This window comes from Scyliorhinus torazame, chromosome 12 (assembly GCF_047496885.1).
Source record: "Scyliorhinus torazame isolate Kashiwa2021f chromosome 12, sScyTor2.1, whole genome shotgun sequence".
Taxonomy (NCBI): domain Eukaryota; kingdom Metazoa; phylum Chordata; class Chondrichthyes; order Carcharhiniformes; family Scyliorhinidae; genus Scyliorhinus; species Scyliorhinus torazame.
Window position 1 is genome coordinate 217485823 of NC_092718.1, and position 17189 is coordinate 217503011.

General features: G+C 50.1%; 1 protein-coding gene and 1 long non-coding RNA gene across 6 annotated transcripts in view; one reads left to right on the forward strand and one right to left on the reverse strand.

Annotated features, from left to right (window-relative positions):
• Positions 1-17189, reverse strand: part of bcas3 (BCAS3 microtubule associated cell migration factor) — a 1250799-nt gene that overhangs the window by 764840 nt on the left and 468770 nt on the right. For all 5 annotated transcript variants that reach the window (XM_072469937.1, XM_072469940.1, XM_072469936.1 and 2 more), the window contains exon 15: positions 1747-2011. In XM_072469937.1, coding sequence (XP_072326038.1) covers positions 1747-2011 — 265 coding nt within the window. The remainder of the gene's footprint in view (positions 1-1746; positions 2012-17189) is intronic.
• LOC140386984 (uncharacterized) overlaps positions 1775-17189 on the forward strand; it is a 53359-nt gene continuing 37944 nt past the window's right edge. The window contains exon 1 of the long non-coding RNA XR_011933727.1: positions 1775-2022. This is a non-coding gene — a long non-coding RNA (uncharacterized lncRNA). The remainder of the gene's footprint in view (positions 2023-17189) is intronic.

The following is a 17189-nucleotide window of genomic DNA, read 5'->3' on the forward strand; positions in this document are numbered from 1 at the left end:
CGCACCGCAGATCTCTCGGTCTGCTGTTCCGGTTCATTGGTTGACTCATTGGGTTCGCTGTCGGCCTCTTGTGATCTGTGGAAGAACTCCCGGAGCCTCGTTCACCTGATGAATTCCTCCGTGGCTGCCGGGAGACTGATGGGGTCCATTTTGGTGGTGGTGGAGAAATTGAGCCATCTGCTGAGGACTTCGATTTCATCTGGTTGAAGGGTGTAGTCTGACAAGTTGACAATAGATTTCCCTGTAGTGTTTTCTACTGTGGTACCGGGGTGGCTGGGTTGTGCTGGTGGTGATGCTGAGTTTCTCAAGCTTCCTGTTCTTGGTGTGCATATAGGTGGCATAGTATTGTTGTCTCATCTGTTTGGCGGTGTTGCGCAGCTGGTCTGCTGCGTCCTGAGCGCAAGTTGAGAATATGGCCTCTATCTTGGTTTCCAGGTTGCGTCGTCTGCTGTAGAGCTGGTGTACGAGGTGGTTGAGGAATGTGAGAGAGGTGAGACAGCAGAATCTCTCAGCGTAGTCTGTGTTGTAGCTTGACTTGAGTGGGTTTGTGATCTGTAGCACTTTCGGGATCCCGTCTGCTTTCTTGTATCTTTGTAGAAACTTAATGTCAGTGTCTATATGCGCAATCTTTTTGGAGAACCTCATTACCTGCAAATGCTCGCATTCAAAGCATTGTCTTGCATCTTTGACTTTGTCTATATATATGTTTCTGGAACATACCTCTTAATTCACCTGAGGAAGGAGCAGTGCTCCGAAAGCTAGTGATTTGAAACAAACCTGTTGGACTTTAACCTGGTGTTGTAAGACTTCTTACTGTGCTCACCCCAGTCCAACACCGGCATCTCCACATCTTGTAAATGAAGGCAGTGAAAACAAATCTCTGAATTGCGCAGCCACGAGTGGAGGGTTGTAAAAACACAAGTCCTAAAGTATTAACAAGTGTGCAGAAATTATTTGTTTCGCAAATCATGCAGAATGATTAAAACTCTCAGAGGCTACCAATCTGCATCACTTTGAACAGTGTGGTTGAAATGATACATTGATGGGGTTGGATAGTGAAAGAAGGGAGGAACATAGGCATCGGCAAGTGCCTGGAGGGCCGAATGGCCTGTTTCTGTACAGTTAATACTGTGTAAACTAAACATACAGCAAAAACCAAGAATAATTAGGTAAAATAAAAATACTAGCAGGGAAAAATGTGGAAAGAATTGCATGGAACATAATGTGCCAAAAACTAGTGCCAAGTAATTGTAGATATATATGTCGAACAGTCTCCCTGTAGCTCAGCTCCCGGGATTATCAATATGCCTATTCCACATGTGCAGGTTGGAAAGAGCCTCACCTGAAGTTGTGAAATGGTAATTTAAATAAATGTTCCATGGTAGTGAGGCTCACACTTGCTCGCAGAAAAGTCTACTTCTGGCCCCAAAAATAAAGCCGCATTGTTCTGGTTTGCATGGTCTCAAATCAATTCAGCAACATTTTACATAATCAAATGAATTATAGGAAAGAAAACAATGTGGAACCAGTAAGCTATCACTCACAGAGGGTACAAAGCATAACACATTTCATTTGTTATCAGAAGTATTTGTTCTCCAGCCAATTGTGCTTTGTAAATGTCTGCTTGGTGTGGATCTGATAGTAAAGGTATGAAGCAGATCTGGAACTGGCAGGCTGATTGTTAAGAAAGGATTACAGCAGCTTTAATGTAATCTCTTGATTTAAGAAAAATGAACTGATACTCACTGTGAAGTGGTGACCCAGAGGGGCTGCTTGAGAGACCAGTCACTGGACTGCAGCGCCCGCCTTGTTTGGTCGACAGCTCCTGTTCAATATCTTCCAGCCCAGCACTCTTCTGGAATCGACTCATGCGATTCACCACGCGAGGGGACATGTGCGTTCGCACAGAGGGTTGCCCACCATAGGGATTTACTGGAAACACATGCGAGGTCCCCCGGAGCGTGCTGATTACCACCCAGCGACAGTCCTGGCTGAAGCAAATATCTTGCACCTAGAACACAGGTATGGAAATACAGACTCACAGTAATGTTGCTGAATCTTACGTGTACTCTGAAATGATTGAACAAGCCATTCAATTGTATCAAACTACTACAGAAACCTTGATATGCAATAAAACCACAATCTGGTGAGCACCACACTGCTGCTGGTGCACATCAGGTGGAGGCAGAAATCCCCAGGCGAGACAGCAGTCGGAAAGCTGCTGGAACCCAGCACCCAGTCTGATGCTGAGCCTATGGAAGAGGTATTCATGGAGCTGATGGAGACGTTAGGTTGCAGTCAGGACATTCAAAGGGAGATGTCAGTGTCACTCCAGCAGATCCATAGCCACTTGGAGGAGTCTCAGAGGTTAGGGGCGCAGGAGATGACGGCAGCATGCGTGACACTGAGGCCAACATTGCTAGCCTGGTGCACGACACGGTACCATTAGTGGAGGTATCCAAGGCGTTGCGCAGTAGGTGACGGCATGAGGGTCTCGACAGAATGTCTGCCTCGCTGGGGATGTCACCCAGTACTAGGAGTACTAGGCTGACCTTGATGAGGTTCTGCGAGACATGTCCCGCTCAGATGGGAATGGCCGAGGCACTGTGCAGTTTGTCTCAGTCGCAGGTGGACATTGCTGAGGTGATGCAAACGTGGCCAACTCACTGAGAAGCATCACTGAGGGTGTCGATACAATTGTGCCGACCAAGAGGAGCCGCCAGGGCAGGCAGAACCAGATGATGTGGGAGCAGCCATGTCTCGAACCAGCTGCCCCTTGGTCCCATGGTGAACCCGAGAGCCCTTTGGGTACCAAGCGGGATAGGGGCCCCACAGTGCCAACCCAGTGACTTGTCCCATGGAGTGGGGATGGAGGCCACCAACTTCCCTAAGTTCCACCCCTCTGATGAGGCCAAGTCTCACAGCTAGCACACGGGACAGGGCGGCATGGTTGCGCATGTGCCGCCAACAAGTGAGCCAGGACCCTATGGTCCCAGAGCCCCCAGAGGACACCCGCCGGGGCACAAAAGGCCACGGGACGAGGTAAGCAGCTGGCTGCCTTCACCTCTGATGTGCATCCTAGGGACACACCTAGACACAGCGGTAAAGCTTGGAAAGCAAAGCACATCGAGGACCATTGAGGGCACTGGGGGAGGGTGTTGGCATGGGGGCAAGGGGAAGGGCGGCATCATCGGGAGAGTGGGGAATTGTTACACACAATAAACACCCTTGTGCACAACCAGTATGACGCCTCCGTCACATTCTTTCGCAATGCGGGCCGACCTCCGAACCCTTGGCCCATCTCTCCAGGCATCCCTCCCTCCCTGCGGCACTCACCCACCCTCCGGCCATGGACAGATCCCCGGAGCTGTATCCCATCCCCTGGGTGTTCTGATGTTGGCTGCTGCATATGAGGTGGTGCTAGGCAATGACTCCCACATGCTACATGGCCCGCCCACCCACAGGAATCCACGTGGGTAGTGTGAAGTGCTCACTTAATCACGATTGCCAATTCCTTATGAGCAACAGCCTTCAGCTGCACTGTCAGAGGCCTCGGCAGTCAGTGGGGGGTTATTGGTGGTCAGTGGAGCAGACAGGCAGGGACAAGGGTTGCCCTCGGAACAGGTACACATGATCCAGGGGTTGGCATGGTGGTGCAGTGCAGTGAGCTGTTTCCCCCGTAGCTCCCCCCAGCATCTTCCCTCACCCTCCCATGGCGGCCCACTGCTGCAGAGGGTCCCCCCACCCCCAGTCGAGGGTCCCCCAACCCCGCCGTGCATTGGGGTGGCAGGCCCAACGCCCCCATACTTGTCCCCTGTGAGCAAAGATGGCTTCTCACCTCCTTGGGTCCCCGCAGCAGCCCTTCCGCCAGGTTCACGTTTTTCAGGAGTACTAATCGGCACCAGCGTGACCACTTGCTGGGAAAGCCGCTGAATGACGGGACACCTTTGGATATGGGGTGGCTCTCATTAATTGTGCGGAAATGGGGCTTAAGTGGTGATGATTGGTTTCTCGCCTCGCTACGGCGAGGTCACGATTTCGCCTACGGGAGGGGGCCGGTTGCATTGTGAACTGTTTGGTGCCTGGCGCAGTTCTCGTCTTTGGCCTCTCTCTCTATTAACCGGCCTTGTTTCGCTCGAGCGAGAGCGCAACGAGGTCGGAGAATCGAGTCCATAATCTATCAAAAACATAACACAATCCAAGCACTGTCATTTTTACCCCCTTTTCTCTCCCCTTAACACCCCCACTCCCTTCCAAACCTCCCCTCCCTCCTACCCCCTAACAGCTGGTGACAAACAAATCCTTGAATAGGGACAAGAATATACTCTATATTACAGAGGGTACATCCTCTGACCCTCTAAGAGCGATCTTAAAACTCCATCACATCCTCCAACCATGCTGGCACTCTCGGTGGCTCCACTGTCCTCCACCACAGTAGAATTTGCCGCCGGGCAACCAGAGTGGCGAAGGCCACAATTTGGCCCACCTCCCCTCCAATATCTCCGACACTCCAAAGATCGCCACCAGCGGGTACGGCAGCAGCCTCACCCCCACTATCTTCAACGGTACTCAAAAATTGCGGTCCAAAACCCCACTAATCTTGGACATGACCAAAACATGTAGACATGATTTGCTGGTCCCTCTCCACATATCGTGCACTTATCCTCTACCGTTGAGAAGAACCCGCTGTCATGTGAGCGTTCCTTTAAGAAAGGTTTTTTTGTCTTATCCCATGGCTTCAGTGATGTCATTTTTGTGGGTGGAGCTGAGCGTTGGCTGTGAGTTTTACCTTCGCTTTTGATTTTGACTTCTGTGGACTCAAAGAGAAAAGAAGTATTTTCTCTGTCTTTTTCGGTTTGTATTTTTAAAAAACTTCCAGTAATAACCACCTTGGTGGTAGCCTTGGAGATATAATTGCTTTCTGGAAGGAATTCAAATCTGCTGGTTGATAATTGGAACAGTTTCAGTAACAACTGTATTAGTCAAGTGAGAATGCAGTGTTCTTGGCCACGCCTTTGAAAAGGGGTTTCTAGTTTTAATTGGATTTTGTTATTGAATTGGAACAGTTAAGGGGGAATTCATTAAGGGTTATACATAGATTACTGTAGCTGTGTGGGGTCTTTATGTTTGTAATTGATAAAAATTCTTGCCGTGCTGTGTGTGTTTATACAAATGTTAACTAAATTCTTAGAGTAAAGCTTGTTTTTCTCATTAAAAGCACCTAGGAAGTATGTTGAATAACACCTGAAAGGAATGATCTTGTGCTCATACTAGCAAAATTCAACATAAAGGCTGTAGGTCAGGAGGACTCCATAATACACTTTGACGTTTTTGAACCCTGGCCCATAACACCTCTCATACGAGCCTGCATCATATGAGTCCTATGCACTACTTTAAACTGTACCAGGCTCATCCTAGCACAGGATGATGTCGCATTCACCCGGTGTATAATTTCATTGCAGACTCCCCATCCTCTCAATGCACTCTCAGCTCTTCTTCCCAATTCCATTTTAGCTGCTCAATTGGGGTCTTCTTTGCATCCACCAACCACCTGTAAGTGTCCACAACCATCCCATCCCCCAGCTTGTCCTGTGTTAACAACCCGTGCAGCAAGGTATGCTCTGGCAGTTGCGAGAACGAGGGTAGCTCCTTCTGCGCAAAGCCCTGCGTCTGCATATACCTGAACTCACTCCCCCTCTGCAATTGGTATCTCTGCTGCATTTCACCCAACCTTGCGAACCAGCCTTCCATGAACAGATCCCTAACCCACTCCACCCCTTCCCTCTGCCAACGCCTATACGTTGCTTCAATCTTTGCCGAGCGAATCTGTGATTCCTACATATTGGGGCCAGTACCGACATAACCCCACGCCAAAGTGCTGCCTCCACTGGTTCCAAACTTATTGGGACGATGCCACCACTGGCCTCACAGTGTACTTGACCAGGGAGAACGGGAGGGGGACCATAGCCAGAGTTCTTAGGCACACCACCATACCCTGCATTTCTTAAAGGCAGCCTGTCTTTAAAGGGGAATTGCACAGGCTGCATTAGCTGCTGGAACTGGTCTCAGAAAGTGTTTTCTGGAAGGAAGAAGACTGCAAATAGAGCAATGAGCCACGTAGGGGGCTCTGAGGTTCTCTGGTGTGATGCTGGAGACCTTAGTGATGGAAAGGTCGAGCAGGGTGATGTTTCCATACCAGGAAAGCAAGTGGCGAGGGCAGCACAGTGGCGCAGTGACTTGCATTGCTGCCTCGCAGCGCCAAGGACCCGGGTTCGATCCCGGCCCTGGGTCACTGTCCGCGTGGAGTTTGCACATTCTCCCTGTGTTTGCGTGGGTTTCGCCCCCACAACCCAAAGATGTGCAAGCTAGGTGGATTGGTCACACTAAATTGTCCCTTAATTGGAAAAAAAAATGAATTGGGTACTCTAAATTTATTTTTTTTTAAAGGAAAAAACTGGCCAGGGAGGAGAATTTCCAGAGCCTGACCTCATATGGGGCATCAACGTCAATGAATGCATCTCCAAATGACATATCGTAACTACTGGACTACAAACCTTACATGCTGCTCAAAGCACAAAACCCCATTGGCAGCCAAGATTCATGCTTAAACAGATACTCCATCTCAGCCTCATACACACCAATGTGATTCAATAAATTAAGAGCCTACTGCCGTGCAGGTTGATTGGAATTTCCCAATCGTTCTCCAGGTCCCTAGAGGCATTTGGGAACAGCGTAGCTGCCTGAAGGCACTCCATACAGGTTTAGAACCCCTCACAGCCTGTCGGGTTTCAGCTGCCCTCATGCCATATATAATGAATTGTAGAGATGCCTCAAGTGGGTTGTGTACTGTAGCCACCTGGGTTGGCCACATCCCGACTTAAAATGGAGAACCGCAAAGGCTGAAGGGAAATTCAGCCAACACAGGCATAGACTAGCAAATACAGAAATCATGTGTATTGAAACCTGTAAGAAACCAGACAGCACTGAAACCAGCAGCCATCTGCATAGTAATGCAGCAATTCCAAGGCACAATTGCAACAGTTAAGGTGAATAAAGCCAAACCAGACTCCTCGGCGCCAGCAGGAGCGAAGACAAAGGAAGGCCAAAGGACATTTATGGACCGCCCAGCGATCAGGGAACAACTCCAGTGTTGGAGAAATCGATCCAAGTGATCGGAACACAGTCCAATCAGTTGGAACCAGGTACGGGGTCCGCCACGAAGGGCGGGAAACGCCTGGGGACTATAAAGTAAAGCCCCCAAGTTCAAATCGTCCTTCTTGGGCAGGGTCACTCAGCAACTTGAATCTACCCGTGAGAGTGAACTGTCCAGCGGCCACACCAACCCAGTAAGACTCAAGTCAATGCTCGCTACAAGATAGGCGCTCCTAGCTACCAGTCCATACTAGCTTTTGAATCCTGCAGACTCAGGACATAGGCCTTTTAGTGATAGGGATAGTCTAGAAAGTAGAGTTTATGCACGAGTAGTGAGTTACTGTGTATAATAAATGTGTTTTGATTTGAATCTTACTAATTGGTGTGTTGAGTTATTGATCATTACATGAACTTGAACCTCGTGGCGGTATCATAAGGATACCTGCCGACTCTAGAGCAAAGGTTAAACAAACAGAGCAAATTACGAATTAAGAGCCAACCGAAAGTTAGCAACAGTACTATGGCTAATTACCAGATTACCCGCCCTCCAGCAATTAATTGGCCATTTCAGAGAAAATCATAGGTGAGCTTCTGACTCCCATTTGGGCCTAACGGTGGGATTTGGACACCCACAGGGAAAATCCTACCCAAGGCTGCGGTACATTTTGGAGTGAAGGTAACCTGGGATAGATAGAGTTCAGGTTTGGGACATCATTAATTGTTTACCAGCAATTCTGTACAAATGGTCACACATTAGATATTAGGCTGCATGCTGAATTCCAACATATTTAGTCAATTCCATTAGCAAATCTATCCTGGGGGTTTGAGTGTTTCTCAAATAAAGCTCTTTTCATTGTCAAATCGCGTAATATCTAACCGCTAGAAACCAACCATTGCAACTCAGACAAAATATCTCATCCGGCGATATATCGGTCAATGGAAACTCACTCTCAACAACTCAATTTGTTTTCTCCTTCTAGAACACACCACATTTTCCCCCACTAATAACATGAATCCCTCATGGTGATCAGGACAATAACGCGAGTGAAAGAACATCCTACAGAACTCTGGAATGTAGATTTGATTAGTAAGAATGCATGATCACAACGTCCATTCTCAAGTGACATAACATCATTGGACCCCAGCTTTTAAACACATTAAAAAACTGGTGCAAATTGTTCACTTCAAATGCATTGTGTAATGCAAGCAAAGCAATGGAGCAGAACAGTAAAGACAAGAGTCAGGTCTGACTCTGTAAAAGAGAAAGCTGGAGGAAACCTGTTGGGGGTCTTACAGATTATTAAATGATTGGATGGGATGGATGTGGAGAAATTGTGGAACCCCATCCCTTTGCCATTGTTGACAGCTGTGTCTTTAGCTGTCTATGTTCCATCCTCCACCCTTACCTCCCTCGGTAATTTCCCCTCTTTCCCTTCCTTTAAGACACTTCTTAAAACCCACCTCTTGGACACCCCAATATCACCTTCTATGGCTGAGCACCCATTTTCTGATTGCATATCTGTGAAACACTTTGGGATGCTTTTCTATAAAGGTGAGAGATAAAATACCAGTTGTTAGGATTATTCATGGTGATGGCGGTGCTCCAAATTTCAGAAGAACTCAGAGTGCTCAACATGTTCTGCCAAGTTAACCTCACCTTGCAGCACATCATTTGCTGGCGCCAGGAGTGGGATTTGTTCCGGAGTATAAAGGTGGCATTGATGAGCAATGTAACATCATGGCTGCACAATGGGTTCTGTGGTGTGCTTGGGAGTTATACTGGAACCAAGACAATGCAAATCCATGGCATGGCTACCGCTTTGGGTGAGGCTAGTTTCTGAGGGCACAGTAAAGAGCAATACTGCATATTCCAGGCTTTGTCTCCTACTGCATTTTCCTCTTGTTCAGAAAGCGGTAATGCTTGCTGGCAGCTGATTCCATGATGCTTCCAGTATGTTCACAACTAGCTATTTTTTGTGCATATGAATGTCTCGTGAGTAGTGGCAGCTTAGTCATCAGGGTGGGCACTGTCAGCCGAGTTCAAGCCTTCATCGACCCAAAATCCATCCATCTTACGCACATTCACGCTTTCCAGTGGGGCACATCACATTGCAATCAGGACCAGGAACATGAGCTGATTTTTCCAAGGCCATTTGTCACCATCCTAATGATGGTTAACTCAGCTAGGGATTTCAATCCTCAATCAAATAATCATAGAATCCCTACAGAAGGAGGCTATTTGGCCCATCGATTCTGCACCGACCAATAGAAAGAGTACTCTACCCATGCCAACTCCCCCATCCATCCCACCCTATCCCCGTAACACCATAACCTAGCCTGCACACCCCTGGACTCTTAGGGGCGATTTAGCAAGGCCAATCCACCTAATCCGCACATCTTTGGATTGTAACAGGAAACCCATGCAGACACGGGAGAATGTACAAACTCAACACAGACAGTGGCCCAAGGCCAGAATTGAACGCGAGTCCCTGGCGCTGTGAGGCAACAGTGCTAACCACTGTACCACCGAGCTGCCCGGGTTTGCCTGGGAGCTTCTAGGAATTAATGATTAATGTCCTGGACATTTCTGCGAGCGAAACCAAGGAGAAAAATTATGGGTGCTGTGGCTTTTGGGTGGCCAATGACAGGTGTGTGGGGTTGGGTTAGGGTCCTGGAGGCAGGAGGCCATGTGATCACACCTCCAGGAATAAGTCCAACCGGAAATGGCAACCCTAAATTCAGCACAAACCAGACAGCAAGCCAGGATCTCAATGCTGCACCAGGGCAGTGATTTTATGGACTATGCCATTTGGACAACTTCCAATTTGTTTCTGCTGTCACAGTTGCCACCTGAGCAAGACAAATATAGGAATGAAACTCAAGTTTACAGGGTGCACCAGTATGGTATGAGCAGCAATCTACTGTCAATAGGAAATCTTTCAGCTCACTTGTAGGTTAAACTTGTACAGTGTTCCCCTTTAATTCAGATCAGCCATGAGTCTGTAATCAATCTGAATTAAACAGGGGGCGGGGGAGGGCGGGGGGTGGTCGTGGCTGAAAAGCTCTGTGTAAACAGCCTTCAAATGTGAAGAGAGAGACAGACAGGGATCAGATTAACGGTGACATGTCGCTGCACTGCATGACTTGATCAAAGAGTCAGTCACTCAGCTATAAGGCATGGCCAAGTACTCACTTCGGTCTGGGTTTCAATACAGTCCCTACTTAACTAACAGACAGCCGTGATAAAAATCTCAGCAAAAATTCCAGTCATGCACAGTGTGCAAAAAAAAACTGTATTCACTGTCATATGCATTTAAATCTGTGCCCTCAAGCTCTGCAAAAGAAAGACATTTTAATCAGTTACCTTTGACAGATACTTGGCTGTATGACTGTCACATTACTATGAATGCCATATTCAGCAGATGGGGGCTGGGGGAGTGGGGAATAACCCATGCCTACACTTTCGAGCCACGGGGACACATTCAAACTAGCACCCTGAAAGGTGAGGTTTACAGTTTTCCCAATCAGTTCCAGTAATAATGACCTGTGCTGTCTGCAATTCAATGGAAGCCTTCCTTTAGAGCATCGATGGGGAAAAGTATGGTATGTTCTCAGTGGCTGCCCCACGGTTATTTGTGTGCTCAGCCTCAATACAAAATTAGGTGGATTTTTCTTTCCATTTTATCAGAGCATCATCACATCCCTGAACAAAAAACACACACGCAGCTCAGACGTTTTATGTACCCAGTCAACTGAACTTGACACTTATTTAGACTGAGTGGCATAAAAAGTCTTCGCATACAAGGTTAAATAGTACTTTTGTTTGTTACTGGCGTATGCAATGGAGGGATTCTATGAAAATGTTCACAAACTGTGGTATTTGAGTATATAAGGTGAGCTCCCTCAAGAAACTGCAAGATATTTGAGTAGACAGACAGTGTAATAACCAGCAAAGGGCATAAAGTGTGGGCTGATTGTTTCCCCCGTGCTCCTTGAGGAGTGCGAGCTCCCCCGCTGGGGGCAGGGTAGCTTACCCGTACTTGTATAAAAGGTCGGCCAGTCTGGAACTGACTGACAGGAGAGAGAGTACCTGGTGAGGTTCTACCAGTACTCATGTGTATAATTGTAAAATACACTTTTGCTTACTTTGGACCCTCGAACATTATTAAACTGGTGACGAGGATAAACCTGCAGCTGTTGACGTGCAACTTATCCAGCTGAGCCACTTCCCCGCGCTGATTTTCTTTTTCTTCTGGAGCACGCTGCGAAATTGGGTGATTGACGATGCCTCTGTTTGGGCATTTGGATGCCTTTGACCCAAATATAGAAACCTGGGGCGCGATTCTCCGTAATCGGCGCGATGTCCGCCGACCCCCAAAACAGCGTGAATCAGTCCGGCAACGCGCCGCCCCAAAGGTGCGGAATTCTCTGCATCTTGAGGGGCCGAGCCCTCACCTTGAGGGGCTGGGCCCACGCCGGACTGATTTCCGCCCCACCAGCTGGCGGGAAAGGCCTCTGGTGCCCCGCAGCTGGTGCGGAAATGACTTTGCCATGCGGCGCATGCGCGGGAGCGTCAGCGGCCGCTCACGGCATCCCCGCGCATGCGCAGTGGAGGGGGTCTCTTCCGCCTCCACCATAGTGGAGACCATGGCGAAGGCGGAAGGAAAAGAGTGCCCCCACGGCACAGGCCCTCCCGCGGATGGGTGGGCCCCGATCGCGGGCCAGGCCACCGTGGGGGCACCCCCCCGGGGCCAGATCGCCCCGCGCCCCCCCCAGGACCCCGGAGCCCGCCCGCGCCGCCTTGCCCCGCCAGTAAGAGAGGTGGTTTGATTCTCGCCGGCGGGACAGGCATTCCAGCAGCGGGACTTCGGCCCATCACGGGCCGGAGAATCGGCGGGGGGGGGGGCCCGCCAACCGGCCCCCGGCGATTCTCCGACCCGGCGGGGGGTCGGAGAATCCCGCCCCTGGAATCAGTATGCAGAGCGAATATGCTACTTCTTCAGAGCCAATAATATCACAGAAAACGAGCGCCAGACCGTAATATTGCTGACGGCCTGTGGAACGCATACTTTTGGAATGACTCGGGGTCTCACATTTCTGGCGGCGCACAACTCGATGACGTTCAACCAGCTCATCGTATTGATGGGACAGTATTTCAACCCAACCCCGTCTATTATCGTTCAGCAATACAAGGTCAATATGGCGGAGAGGTACACCGGGGAGTCTGTTGCAGAATTTGTTTCGAGACATCGGAAAATCGTCGAATGCTGTGATTACAGCATTGTTTCAGCAGATATGCTCCGCGATCGTCTGGTCTGTGGGGTAAATGACAGCGACCCCCCAATGTGGTTCCTCTGTGGCTTTCAAGAAGTGCCACGGCTATTCCAGCCTTCTGTCACGGGGCCAGGCGCTGCACCGCACATTGTTCCCAGGTCAATGGACATTTACTCCGGATGGAATAGGACACAGGAGCAGCTGTATCTGCAGTTCCAACACATCAAGCAGTAGCTACCTTGTCATTTACGGGCTCTGCAGTTCGGTTGGCCACCTATAAGGGTGAATGTTTGCATATAGTGGGGGTCTATGCTTTACGGCTGTGGTTTACGGCTGTCAATCCCTGCACCTTCCCCTCATCGTGTTGCAGGACGATGGCTCTAGCTTGTTGGCCCATGATTGGCTGTGCCACTTGAAGATTGACTTGGCAATATGTTTTTCATGTGGGGACAAGGAGCTTAGACCAGGTGTTCAGCAAGTTCCCTGAGCAGCCGGCAAGACTATGGGTCACGTATCAGGAGAGACACCATTATTTCGAGACGGCGGAGGAAGCATGGACCTTCATCAAAGAACAGAAATTGGATCGGAACTGAGGGACTGATGCTGCAGGAAATGTTATTGTTAATGTTATGGTTGAAGTTAATTGAGAAGTAAATTGGAAAGGGGGGAGACATTGCGGAAATGTGGGCGCCGGTGAGGGGGGAAAGACCGGACATAGTTGGAGAATGGGGAAGGAGAGGGGGAGGGGAAAGGGAGCTGCGCCATAAGAGGCGGGTCAGGTAAAGGGATGTTCCCGCGCCAGAAAGAATAAGGCGGGAAGACAGGTGCAAGGCGGATGGGAGTTCCCCACACGGGGGGGTCGAGGAGTGAGCAGGAGTAGCCGGGGTCAGTTGAAGTCAGCTGACTTACGGAAGTAATATGGGGGGAGCAATCATGCTAGAAAGAGATCTAGCGGGGAGGGGGGAGGGAGAGGGGGGGGGGGGAGGACAACTGGGTTGCTGCTGCGGAAATCCAAAAGGAAATGGCTAAAGACTGGGTGGGCGGGGATGGTGTGCGACGCTGGGGGAGCGAGCGGGAGCGCGGAGGCGGGATAATGGACTGGCCTAGAGAAGGTAATGGCTAGTCGACACGGGAGGGGGGCAGGTAGCCCCCTAGCGAGGCTGATCACGTGGAACGTGAGAGGCCTGAACGGACCGATAAAAAGGGCCCGAGTGCTCGCGCATTTGAAAGGACTAAGGGCAGACGTGGTTATGCTCCAAGAGACGCACCTAAAGGTGGCGGACCAAGTTAGGCTAAGGAAAGGATGGGTGGGACAGGTGTTCCACTCAGGACTGGACGCAAAGAATAGAGGGGTGGCCATTTTGGTGGGGAAACGGGTAGCATTTGAAGCAAAGAACATCGTAGCAGATAGCGGGGGTAGATATGTAATGGTGAGTGGCAGGCTGGAGGGAATTGAGGTCGTGTTGGTTAATGTGTATGCCCCAAACTGGGACGATGCGGGATTTATGAGACGGATGCTGGGGAGTATACCGGACCTGGAGGTAGGAAACTTGATTTTAGGAGGGGACTTTAATACGGTGTTGGACCCGGGGCTAGATAGATCCAGCTCAAGGACCGGAAGAAGGCCGGCAGCGGCCAAGGTACTTAAGGGATTTATGGACCAAATGGGGGGAGTGGATCCATGGCGATTTCTTAGACCTAGGGCTAGGGAGTTTTCCTTCTTCTCCCATGTCCATAAAGTGTGCTCCCGGATAGATTTTTTTGTTTTGGGAAGGTCGTTGATCTCTAGGGTGGAAGAAGCTGAGTACTCAGCCATAGCGGTTTCGGATCATGCCCCACATTGGGTGGACCTGGAATTCGGAGAGGAAAGGGAGCAGGGAACACTCTGGCGATTAGATGTGGGACTGATGGCGGATGAGGGAGTGTGTGCAAGAGTGCGGGGGTGTATTGAGAGATACCTGGAGGTCAATGACGACGGCGAGGTCGCTGTGGGAGTGGTATGGGAAGCACTAAAAGCCGTGGTCAGAGGAGAGCTGATCTCCATTGGGGCCCACAAAAGGAAAACAGAGGCCAAGGAAAGGGAAAGATTACTTGGGGAGATTTTAAGGGTGGATAGGGAATTTGCAGAGACCCCGGAGGAGGAATTGTACAGGGAGAGGAGACGACTCCAGACGGAATTTGACCTTCTGACCACCAGAAAGGCGGAGGTACTGTGGAGGAAGGCACAGGGGAGGAGGTATGAATATGGGAAAAGGCTAGTCGCCTGTTGGCTCATCAATTGCGAAAGAGGGCAGCAGCGAGGGAGATAGGAGGAATTAGAGACGAAAGGGGAGACACGGTGCGAAGGGCAGGAAAGATAAATGAGGTGTTCAAGACCTTCTATGAGGAACTGTATAGGTCTCAACCCCCAGAGGGAGAGGAGGGGATGCGGCAGTTCCTGGACCAATTGAGGTTCCCGAAAGTGGAGGAGCGGGGGGTGGTAGGCCTGGGGGCACCGATTGGGGTGGACGAGGTTATTAAGGGACTGGGAAGCATGCAAGCAGGGAAGGCCCCAGGACCAGACGGGTTCCCGGTGGAGTATTACAGAAAATATGTGGACCTGTTGGCCCCGTTGATGGTGAGGACGTTCAATGAGGCCAGGAAAGGGGGGACTCTACCCCCGACGATGTCGGAGGCGACGATATCGTTAATTTTGAAGAGGGATAAAGATCCGTTGCAGTGCGGGTCCTATAGACCCATTTCATTATTGAACGTGGACGCCAAATTGTTGGCAAAGGTACTGGCATTGAGGATAGAGGACTGTGTCCCGGGGGTGGTGCACGAAGACCAGACAGGGTTCGTAAAAGGGAGACAACTGAATGTTAACGTGCAACGACTATTAGGGGTGATAATGATGCCCCCAGTGGAGGGGGAGGCAGAGATAGTGGCGGCAATGGACGCAGAGAAGGCATTTGATAGGGTGGAGTGGGAGTATTTATGGGAAGTGTTAAGGAGGTTTGGGTTTGGGAACGGGTTTATTAGCTGGGTTAGACTTCTTTATGGGGCTCCAACGGCAAGCGTAGTTACAGGTCGACATAGATCGGAGTATTTCCGACTATATAGGGGAACAAGACAGGGATGCCCGCTGTCTCCATTGTTGTTCACGTTGGCAATTGAACCTCTGGCCATGGCGTTGAGAGACTCCAGGAAATGGAGAGGGGTGATTAGAGGGGGAGAAGAACACCGAGTCTCGTTATACGCGGATGACCTATTGTTATACGTGTCGGACCCAGCGGGGGGGATGATAGAGGTTATGCAAATTTTGAGGGGGTTCGGGGATTTCTCGGGGTATAGGCTAAACATGGGGAAGAGTGAATTATTTGTGATACATCCAGGGGACCAGAGTAGAGAGATAGAAGGCTTGCCTCTAAGGAAAGTGGAAAGAAACTTCCGATACCTGGGGATTCAGATCGCTAGGAGCTGGGGAACCTTGCACAGACTTAATCTGACACGGTTGGTAGAACAAATGGAGGAGGACTTCAAGAGGTGGGACATGCAGCCTCTATCGCTGGCGGGCAGGGTGCAAGCAATTAAGATGATGGTCCTCCCGAGGTTCTTATTTGTATTTCAATGTCTCCTTATACTAATCACCAAGACCTTTTTTAATAAAATAGACAGGAGCATCACGAGCTTCGTGTGGGCAGGGAAAGTTCCGAGAGTAAGGAGGGGGTTCCTTCAGCGTAGTAGGGACAGAGGAGGATTGGCACTACCGAACTTGGGCGATTACTATTGGGCCGCCAATGTGGCAATGATACGTAAATGGATGATGGAGGGTGAGGGAGCGGCGTGGAAAAGACTGGAGAGAAAGTCCTGTAAAGGGACGAGTTTAGAGGCGCTGGTGATGGCGCCGCTACCGATCTCACCTAAAAAGTTTACCACGAACCCGGTGGTGGCGGCAACATTGAATATCTGGGGACAGTGGAGGCGACAGAGAGGGGTGCGGGGAGCCCTGGTGGGGTCCCCAATCAGGAACAACCATAGGTTCGCCCCAGGAAGAATGGATGGAGGATTTCAGAGCTGGTACCAGTTGGGAATTAGGAGGGTGGGAGATTTATTTATAGATGGGACTTTTGCGAGCTTGGGAGCATTGGAGGAAAAGTATAAGTTGCCCCGGGGAAATTTCTTGAGATATATGCAGGTGAGGGCGTTTACTAGACAACAGGTGAGGGAATTTCCGTTGCTCCCGACACAGGGGATACAGGACAGGGTGCTTTCAGGGGTGTGGGTCGGAGAGGGCAAGGTGTTAGAGATTTACCGAGAGATGAGGGAAGAGGGGGAGGAGTCGGTGGGCGAACTAAAAGGAAAGTGGGAAGAAGAACTAGGGGAGGAGATAGAGGAGGGTATGTGGGCTGATGCCCTAAGCAGGGTAAATTCCTCTTCCTCATGCGCCAGGCTTAGCCTGATTCAATTTAAGGTGCTACATAGAGCACACATAACGGGAGCACGATTGAGCAGGTTCTTTGGAGTGGAGGACAAATGTGGGAGGTGTGGCGGGAGCCCGGCAAACCACGCACATATGTTTTGGGCGTGTCCGGCACTGGAAGGGTATTGGAAGGGAGTGACGGGAGTGATTTCGCGGGTGGTGAAGGCCCGGGTCAAACCAGGCTGGGGGTTAGCTCTATTTGGAGTTGCGGAAGAGCCGGGAGTGCAGGAGGCGAAAGAGGCCGACGTTGTGGCCTTTGCGTCCCTAGTAGCCCGGCGCAGGATCCTACTCATGTGGAAGG